This window comes from Hermetia illucens, chromosome 3 (genome assembly GCF_905115235.1).
Source record: "Hermetia illucens chromosome 3, iHerIll2.2.curated.20191125, whole genome shotgun sequence".
NCBI classification, from domain to species: Eukaryota; Metazoa; Arthropoda; class Insecta; order Diptera; family Stratiomyidae; genus Hermetia; species Hermetia illucens.
Genome location: NC_051851.1, coordinates 105,264,233 through 105,274,718, shown reverse-complemented (window position 1 = coordinate 105,274,718; position 10,486 = coordinate 105,264,233). Strand labels below are relative to the sequence as shown.

General features: G+C 40.0%; 2 protein-coding genes across 4 annotated transcripts; one reads left to right on the top strand and one right to left on the bottom strand.

Moving 5' to 3' along the window:
* Positions 1-341: 341 nt before the first annotated feature.
* LOC119652653 (ferritin heavy polypeptide-like 17) lies at positions 342-1,558 on the bottom strand. Of its 3 annotated transcripts, none has more exons than XM_038056904.1 (3): positions 1,318-1,558; positions 1,128-1,252; positions 342-1,072 (listed from the first exon to the last, which is right to left on the bottom strand). In XM_038056904.1, exons 2-3 carry the CDS (start codon positions 1,237-1,239, stop codon positions 501-503), a joined length of 684 nt encoding a protein of 227 aa, XP_037912832.1. In that variant the 5' UTR covers positions 1,240-1,252; positions 1,318-1,558; the 3' UTR covers positions 342-500. The 3 variants fall into 3 exon arrangements, with proteins under 3 accessions (XP_037912832.1, XP_037912831.1, XP_037912833.1); XM_038056903.1 differs by having other exon boundaries at positions 1,363-1,555; XM_038056905.1 differs by having other exon boundaries at positions 1,428-1,555.
* A 638-nt stretch (positions 1,559-2,196) lies between these two features.
* On the top strand, positions 2,197-8,668 carry LOC119652654 (ferritin subunit). The gene is made up of 4 exons (XM_038056906.1): positions 2,197-2,572; positions 7,828-8,105; positions 8,189-8,323; positions 8,389-8,668. Exons 1-4 carry the CDS (start codon positions 2,509-2,511, stop codon positions 8,527-8,529), a joined length of 618 nt encoding a protein of 205 aa, XP_037912834.1. The 5' UTR covers positions 2,197-2,508; the 3' UTR covers positions 8,530-8,668.
* Positions 8,669-10,486: the final 1,818 nt, after the last annotated feature.

Here is a 10,486-nt window from a genome sequence, read left to right as displayed (position 1 = left end):
CCATTTATACGAAATTTTATGTAATTTCCGAAAATCAAATCCAGCACTAGATGATTCAAGGAGTGGAAAATTATGATTTTGCTGGGATAGTTAAGCTTTTTGACACTATCCATGGAAAACGCTATAAATCTGTAACGCTAATAAGGTAGTGTCGATTCCGCGGACCAATTTCCCTCAAACCACCGTGAACGGCACACTGTCTAATGCGAACAAAGACACCACTTGATATAAACCCATCCGCACCGCTCTACCCACCCTCAATGAATTTAAATTCCATACGGCACAGCTGTAGAACCACTATTCCATAAGAAAAATAATGTTTAGTAACTTCTGAAAAGCAGTTGCCTTTAATGAATAATTTTTATTTCAGATACTTCTATCACAAAATAATGAATTGAAGTTAAACATATAATTTCCGTGTCTACACAAAAATTTTCAAAACGATATAGCTAGAAGGGAATCCTCGAAAAATAATCCCTAGGTTGGCGAACACCGTCCATTTATTGTTTTTGAAGATACTCGTCAAACAAATAAACGCTGAGTGAAGGATCCGGAACGCTCACGAGCTTAGCCAAATCATTGGCATACCCAGAAAGTTTACGGATGGTGCTGGCTTGTTCCTCCAGGAACTTCTCCTCTATGAAGTGACTGACTTCAGGATCGTAATGTTCTTCCTTGTCCAATCGGGAAATGCGGCGGTGAATACGTTGAGCATCGCCAGCCAATTTCTTTTCAGAATCCAGAGCCAGGGCCAATGAGTGGAGTTCATCAACTTCCAGACTTGGTTGCTTGCCACGAGAAATAGTTGATGGAATTTCGTGCTTCTCATTAAGATTTGTGACACCGCCTCTTTGCGTAATTTTTTTAATGAGGTTCACAGCATTATCCCAGGCTTTGTCAGAGAGCTCCTTGAACAGCTTCTCGAAGCCTGGTCGGTGTTTCTGGTAGGAGTTGAAGTGGGTAGACAGGAGCAAGTAGTCATATGATGTTGCAAGTTGCGAATTCACGTACGATTGCATGTCCCTCTCGGCATGTTTGAAACCTCCGTGCAAAGAGTTGCAAGCAACCTCCCCTAGAAAGGCAGAATGATAAAACATGCGAAAAGAGGTCCAGAAACCCCCACTCACCTCCTTCCCGCCCGTCGCAAGCGGTCAACACGCTACTGTGGCACACATCGACGTCTGCGCCATATACGACCGCTAAAAGGGTGGCTAACGTAACTGCGACAAAGGCTTTCATGTTGATTAAAAATCTGTGAACGCAGAACAAAAGAAATGTTTAAAACTAAGTTCACTGAATCGAACACAACGCGAGGACTTTTGTTTTTGTACGGAAACTTTTCTCCTTGACAGCAATGTGTACCTTGGATTTAGCTCTCACTGGGGCTGAAATTCCCGATTTTTATTGAGTTTAAGATTGGAAATTACCGGACACTTTCCAAAGTGATAATGGCGACCGATCTTCTGCGCGAAACTAATTTATTTGCTAGTGCAGCACAACTTATCAACAATAATCTTCGAACACGAATGGAGATGACGACGTTTGCTTTTGCACTCGATAGGAAAACAGAATATGTCCGACACAATGGCGATCCACTTTATCAGCCGACACACACACTACAAACATTATGCACACCGACATGACATGCCTTTCAAGCAAAACGCGACACACGACCTAAGCCAAACAACGGAATTACCAGGTTGAATTGCCACAACAAATGCGTACATTTCTGGGTCGAGAAAATTCGATTAGTCACGCACTTGTGAAATTGTGATGATGCAATATGGCCGCAAAGTCAGCCAATACCAAGGGAGGGCGCCATTTCATTTATACACGTCAGACCAAATAGCACATAACCGGGTGCAAAACAAATATGTATCTCCTGATACATAAAGGGGTCTTCCTAGTGCATTAATGACGTAATTTGAAGATATTAACGGGAAAATTCCAAATAGTGTCTATTTCTGAGAAAGAACAGTGGAATCGGGGAATTTTCCTAGGCGTACTAAACACTTTTGGTCTGGCAACTACAGCGATGAATCAGATTGCATTGAGCAGCAATGTACGAGATTAACTAGAATTCGTCGTGGTGTATGTGTCCTAATCAGCTGACCGACTGGTTCCCGTCTTGTCGTCGTGCGCCATATGCAAAGCGAGTCGCCATTCCAATCGGTGCCGTGTGAAGTGTTTTCGATAATTGCAATCTCTTTGATACGCAGTGCAGATCGTGAAGTCGTTTTCGAAATATTTAAAAGTTGAATCGTGCTCCGAATAGGCGCAGTACTGTTTAACTAAGCGTTCTCAAACGCCAGTCCTTAAAAACATTTCCCGACCGCCTTCTACGCCAGTGAGTGTAAAGGCTGACAGTCGCTGAGAAACCTGTGCCCGAGAAATATTGCCAAATTTGCGTTGCGATTTTCGCGTGTGACATCCATTGAATTAGGACATTTAGTTCGCACAAGTGATAACATTTTTGAGTCAATTTCTTGAACAAAGGTCTCGTCCAAAATGAAGTTTTTCGTCGCCGTTCTCGTTTTGTGCTCCGCCGCAATGGCTTACGGAAGCCTGCAATGTAAGTTGGGAATTTTGTGGTCACATAATTTACTTTGAAATTAGGTTTTTGGCGATATCCTGTGGAGGCCAACTAACTGAAATCTTCGGAACTGCGAGCTATGCCCTAACAATTTCGCAGTTCGATAAACCTTGTTTGTATTGAGTGTGTGAAGGTAGTGGTGTCCTTTGTTTTGTTCGGATCTGTGCCGTTCGCGCGATGTGTGCAAGCTTTGTTTTCTTGTAAACATACTCGCTATGGGCGTACAGTGTGAACAGTCCAAATTCCATTTAAATAAATCAAAATAAAATGACCGCTAAGCAAACCACCGGAAATGCAATCGTTACACTTATAGGTTTAACGAGTTCCATACTTGTTGCTTCTCCAACATTTCAATGGAGACCACTACGAATTTGTCTTACGTGGAGAAACGCACGCACTTGTCCAAATCGTTGAATCTGCATCGATCGGCTGTCTCCATTCCTACAGTCCCTTTTTTTTTCTTTCCCCGTTTAATTGCTGGGCTGACTTGTAAGTCGGGATTATCACTTTCTAGGTTGGATCCAGGAGGATTAGATAGACTCCTCAGTTACCATTTAGCATATCAAACCATTGTTTCTGTCCGTATCGCTGCAGTTTGCAAAAGGTTCTTCCATCCGAGCTACATGTCAATTTTTGCACTGTGCTGGTCAGCGTCATAATCCTCTATGTATGTGAGAAGCTCATTTGCATCGTTTGAGACTAAACCCATTAAAATCAAAGCAATGGGTGATAGCAGCTCGTGGGAACAGGGCTTGCCAAGGTTTGTCGTCCGAGTTCAAAATTTACCGTTAGCAGGGACTACCGACCATAAAAACAGTTAATTGTGGACGTCAGAATTAGCGGTTGATGATCTATATTCTGTCAAAAAAGACGTGGAAATTGTTAATGAAATTCGAGATAGTCGCCATTTAATGGAAATAAATGCTTCAATTTTCTTTTCCGAGTCTTCCATGCACATTGAACAATCGTTTTCCATCATGGCCACCTTAAATATAGTCTTGGAAACATTTCTGTCCTTGACGTCCCGAGTAATTCACGAAAAGGTTAGCAGCTCTTAACCGGCCTTGTGCCATTCCGCGGCTTCCCAGGTGGTCTTCCTCCTATTTGCATAATTGTTTCAGGAGGTCGTCTGGGAATGCTCGCTTGATCATATATGGTATACAATTCAGATACACAAAGCGGTAGTTGGTTGTAGTTGTTCAGTGCTTGCCGTTTTTTCCACGCTGCAACTATTTATTCTTAGGTAGATTGTTCTCGTTGCCTCGTCTACGTCTTGAACAAGCCGAGATACCGGGAGCTGGATGCCTCGGATATAAAGGTCTTGTGTTCATTTATATGAGGAACTCTTGTACACAGTTTCCCATTCGTACATAGCTAAAAATGCAAAATATTCCTTCACAAATTGCTAAACTCCAGATATACATACATACATACATATCAAAGATAAATGTTGTAATCGCCCTGAATAAACAAATGTCCATCTAAATTAATCTAACTCATTTTATCCCGTGCACAAAAGCGTACGTACATGTACTTAAAGTAAATACCACTCGTACTAACGTACACATGTCTGTCTCAAGTAATTGATACTGATATGCAAACATCTAAAAAAGGAAAACTAACATGTCCCTAAGGACCCCGCCGTTCATATAAGTTCATTTTATATGTTGACGACGTCATATATCATCTTAGCATGTAACTTCTATAACTTTATTAATAGTAATGGAATTTCTCTTTTCGTTATACCTTATATTTTTTTTTTTTTGGGAGTAGGGTAGGTGAATGCGTTTACGCACAGAGTGTTGGACTCCCGCAACAGCACGCTGGCGGACTACCAACTCAACACCTCCCTGTCATCATACCTTATATTATCCCGTATACCAATGCCAAATTTTGTACTTCCGGGATGAACTTAAGAGGGTTTTCCGGTAAATTTCTAAAATATGCAATATTTATAACTTTATTTGAGAAGGTATCGGGATGGGATGTATTTTGAGGCCTAGATTTCGTATAGATGCGCCATTGTGATTTATTCCAGAGCTTTTGGGACACACATTTTGAACGCTCACTCTAATATATTTCATCCAATATCAGAAATAAAATCGAGCCTTTTCATTTGATACCCCACATGACCATGTTCTTTGAAAAAAGAATGTACACTCCCCTTTCGCGTGCATAGCGAGCCCCTCTCAAACTCAATACAAAATGGCGCCATTTGCTATTTGCAAAAGGCTTCACAGAACACCTCACCAAATTTGGTGGTAATCGGTTCAGCCTTTTCTGAGGATGTGACAGATAGACAGGCGTTGAATCGATCTTAATAAGGCACATACAAAACCGCATGGGGTAACATTTATTTAAAATGGTATTTTTTCAAAGGTATTTATTATGTTTTTGCTCTTGAATCCGGTCACAAATATCTTTCTGTTCGATGGTGGATTGCCAACAGTCAGTCATTTTTTCACAAATCAACGTTCGCAAATTGCTTTTATACTTTTAAATAAATTTTCTATCATTTCTAACAGTCGTCTGGGGAAGCGTCCCGTAATAAAATTAGACATGGGACCAAAAATGAGAAAAATAACTAGAAAGAGCACTTTACTTTCTTATATTGGGTATTTTGTACTTCAATAGGCGGGCAATATAAAATACAATAATAATCTGAAGACTAATCCATATAAAAAAGCTGCTCGCGATGGCGAAATTATGCGACCCATGAGTACCATAGGATACTTTCGAAGTTGGAATGCATAGCCGTCAATAGTGAGTAGTGAGCCTTAGTTGGTCAGCATTTCACACATCCATTGCGGGAAAGAGAAAATCAAATTGCGGATGTAATTTTAATCGATTTTCGACCATCACTTCCCTCATCGCATTTTTAAGATCATTTACTATTACAAACTATCCGGGGTAAACTAAGATTCATAATTTTCCTCGCACGTTTTTGACTATGTTCAAGTTCTTGGAATCGGAAGAACGTCGAGTGCTCACTGGCCAAAATATTGGCGCACGACGTGAGCGGTATAACCGGAGCATTATTCCATTGAAAAATGCCAATTCTATTCGCAATTTTCGCCCATAACATTGGTTTTCCCATTGAATTCAGTTCCTACTCATAACACGACTCGATCGTCATCTATTTAACGCTTACTTGATATTACGGGCTGCTTGCGCAAATTATAACACCCGAGCCCATTGAAGTCGTCTAAATTGAATTGTTTCTCGTCACAAAAAAGGACACTCGACCAACATGTCGATCCAGACACGGGCTCTCATGCTCATCGTAAACAAGACTCTTTATGCGCCTACATTATTGGATAAATTTAATTTTTAAGATTTTGTATGTAACTTATCTTACTTCTGATATTATGTGAAACATAGGGGATTGAGTTCTGAAAATGTATTACCCGAAAAGTATAACAGGTTCCGTTTGAGAACGAAAAATCTGAAAAAAATCAAAATGGTGCGACTATTTAAAATCTAAGCCTACGAATCGATCATTGTAAATACTTACAGCTATTCAGCGTTTCCCGTTACATATTGTATTGTTTCAGTTTCCTCATAAAGGCCGGTATCATGAAGACTATACACAGAAGGCGAAACCAGAAAGAAAAGGCAGGGCAAAAAGTGAATTATCTGGTTTTAGGCGGGGTGAAGATTGCAGGGCGTTGCATCTTCTAATGTATTATGTGTCGTGTTTCTCTATCACTTCCATGTGTGCAAATCCATGTAACCATGTGTATACAATCAATAAGAAATTTTTAAAGCGACATTGCGGCATTCGGATCGCCGCTTTCTACAATTCATTTTGGCATCAAGTTGGAAAATTTCTATACCATGCAGCCACGTACGTTAACACCATCACACAATTGGGAACCAATACCAATTAAGATGCTCAGGCCGCAAAGGCGACCTTGATTGAAAAGTCCCGCCCACCGGGTTTCATCTTTTTTGTCCTGTAAAAATTCAAGGCTTGTCTAAGTACTTTTACGTCCTGTGTATATTTTTTTGATTGGTATATACCTGTACACCAAATGTATGCATACATATATCGATATACATAACAGTTAATCGCCCAAAACATCAGAAGAGAGAGATTATAAAACAGTTGGCGCTCTTCCTTCAGTAGAGTCATGGATACTTTAAAGGCTATAACTTCAAAGTCATTTAGAATTTTGGTTTGCTGAATTCTCTCCAGATTCCGTAAGTTAATAGAACGATAACCGATGTCCGGATAGCTCAGTGGTTAGAGCACTGGGTTGTCATACGGAAGGCCGCGGTTCAAATCTCGCTGGTGGCAGTGGGATTTGTATCGTGACTTGACGTCGGATACCAGTCGACTCAGCTGTGAATGAGTACCTGAGTCAAATCAGGGTAATAATCTCGGGCGAGCGCAATGCTGACCACATTGCCTCCTAGTGTACCGTTACGGTCTTGAATGAAGTGCTCTAACACACTTCAAGGCCCTGATCCAATATGGATTGTTGCGCCAACGATTATTATTATTAATAGAACGATAAATCCTTTCAAATCTAAACCTCTCGAATTCCAAAAATTCCAAATCCAAAATCCATCTTGTTCAATCTTAGGAGCTAAAGGTACTACCCGTCGCGATCTATAAATGTAACCTTGTAACACTCTTTATCTGCTTGAAACATTTCTAATTCGTTACCCTATAAACAATGGAAAATATCACAAATAAATTCAGAAAGTTGTGCTTTTCGGCAGAAACCATTTCAACCTATCCGATTTTGTTGTGTCGGTCATTCTTTCGCTTATTGACTCAAATTTTTAACACATGTCTGACTACCAATGCCATTAAAAGTCTTAAAGAATTTAAAGATTAATGAGTTTCACAATAATTTGTACGTGGAATTTTACATTAGCAACAAGAACTAAACTCCAAATCACGCAATCATTGCCTAGAAAACATCAATCAATTGCTGGTCTCTCTGATAATGCACACTTGGAACCAAGCGATATCGGCGAGATAAAGTTGCTTTTTGTAAGATAAACATCATCGCTGTCAATAACTCTATCCATATCCCCCTAAAACTGGGATTTAATTTTGCTTTGTGTTTAGGAGGGAGATAATTATTTCGTTACCGTCAAAGTTGATATTATTTGCTCATCAAAGCATTTTATGCACAAATACCCAACTTTCCCACGTTACAGAAATTGTCGGGTTCGTAATCTACACCTTGATAAAAAACGACATTTGTTTAAATTTACAGGCAGCTTCGCCGCCCCAAATCTTCCGACAGAATGGATTGATATGAAATCACCATGCGTCAATTCAATGCGGGCGCAAATTCAGGAGGAAGTGAAAGCGTCATATGTCTACTTAGCCATGGCCGCTTATTTCTCCCGTGACACCGTTAACCGCCCAGGCTTTGCCGAACATTTCTTCAAAGCTGCCAAGGAAGAACGCGAGCATGCCCAACATTTGATTGAATACCTTTCTATGCGTGGTCAGTTGACGGACAGCGTCACCAATTTGATTACGTTCCCGGTAAGTACTTTGTAGATTTCCCTTACAATTTCGTAGTGACTATTTCGAATCGAATAAAACCTCTCGCATTCACTTATAATCAGGGTATAGAGAAGCAGACTTGGGCAAATGGTGTTGAGGCCCTCACTGACGCCTTGAACCTAGAAGCTAATGTGACGAAAAGCATTCGGGATGTGATTATTAAATGCGAAAACGTCCCTAAATTCAACGATTATCATGTGAGATTAATATTACGTTGATTTGATGGGAGTTGCTTTTATGTACTGTTAATTCCCACTTTCAGCTTGTTGACTATTTGACTGGTGTCTACCTAGAGGAGCAATACAAGGGTCAACGTGAGTTGGCTGGAAAATTGTCGACACTCAAGAAGATGATGAGCAAGCACGGAGAAATCGGCGAATTCCTATTCGATAAGACCCTGTAAAATGTCAACCGCGGGGATTTCGAGGGAGGAGTAGCGTTTTTTTGAATCACATCAAATATTCTAATCAGTTACAAAAGACGAACTGTAAATGTTATTTCATACATAGAATGGGATTAATAAATTAATCATACAAATTCCCGACCATTGGTTCTTGAATTTTTTTGCGAAACTGCTGTGATAAGGTGAAAGTGACATTTTAATGTAAGTATCCCTGTTTGTAGAACAAATATCTGTAAAAATCAGAAACGCTAAATTATCAAATCCAAAAAAATGGTTTTTTTCCAATAACGCTGGTAAGTACTAATATCCAAATAATTATCGCTACGGTTTAATCGCATCGCCAGACAAAAGGATAAATGAAGTTCAGTTGGAGCTACTCCCCTATATTAAATACTACCTGGCCTCTCTTGATGACAGGTCTCCCAAGAAACCGTGTTTGTTGCCTAATGCCGCATTTATGATGCGGATAATGAAGTGTCACCGTAAGACGGTGTCACGTGAAGTTCTACGTATACCATTTACGATTGTCGTAAGAACATAGAGTGGCGGTTAGTATTTCTCTGGTTCAAATCATAATTCATTAAAAGTTGCAAATGATAGAAATTGACAACGACACCGAAATTACCTATCTACTTGTCTATATACCTTATGAGGGCCGGCCGAAGGAGAATGATGAACAATATGGTAGTAGAAATATTCCGTTTGAAAAGTAATCGTTCAATCCTTGAAATCGTCGGAACTGAACGCATGCTTGTTACGATTGGTTATTGAGTTCATCTCATTGAGCGGAAACGTCACGTAACGTAAAACTTCAGCTTCAGGTACAAAAGGTTTTTTTGTATTTCTCAGTACGTAGCACGTAATATATGCATATATTATTTGAGAATTTCCAAAAAAGTGACAATTTTATAGTGCGATTTCCACCAAACTTGGCCAGATCATGCTCTATATTGTTGCGAAATTTCGTGGTGCTAGCATGAACATAAGGGGGGTTCTGCAGCCAATTACTAATAATTAAAATAATATACTATTAATAACTTTATTTGTACAGATATAAGTATGGACGGTATTTCGGAGCCCAGGCACCATATAGTGGCAGCCTCCTGATTTTTTTTCAGATTTTTCGGTTGGGTAGTTTCTGAGAATGGCCCCCTTGAAAAATGATTACTTTCAAACCCCCCGCACTCCCCACCTTTTCAACAAATGTTAAAACTAAGACCGGCCTCGAGGAGTACTAACCGAGACCTTTAATTTGATACCCCACATGACTATATTTAATGAAAAAAAATTACACCCCCCTTTTGCATGTATGGAGACCCGCCCTTAAATTCGTTGCAAAAGGATGAAATCCACTGTATGCGTGAGCATTCAGAGTTCCTAGCTTTCTACCAAATTTGGTGTCAATCGCTGTAGCCATCTCTGAGAAAAATGCGTGTGACGGACAGACAGTAAACCGATTTTATAAGATTTTGTGTTTACACAAAACAAACAAAAGGTTTTGTGTTTACGCAAAACCTTAAACCTTAACCTTAAGGCCGAGTCAGAACCGCAAGGCTTTCTGTGCAAATTTTAATTTATTATGTATCGTAGTTTCACTTCTGTGCGTGCGAGTCCATGTAACTAAGGAACCAATTATAATATAAACAAGTCGGCAAACCGGAAGCTAGACGCTTCAGGTATGAAAGGTTTTGTGTATTTCTTTTATAAAGAGATTTGGGTCCGCATTTGTCCCATTAGCATGTAGCACGTAAAATATGCATATAATAATAATCGTTGGCGCAACAATCCATATTGGATCAGGGCCTTGAAGTGTGTTAGAGCACTTCATTCAAGACCGTAACGGTACACTACAATACAGTAGGAGGCAATGTGGTCAGCATTGCGCTCGCCCGAGATTGTTACCCTGATTTGACTCAGGTACTCATTCACAGCTGAGTCGACTGGTATCCGACGTCAA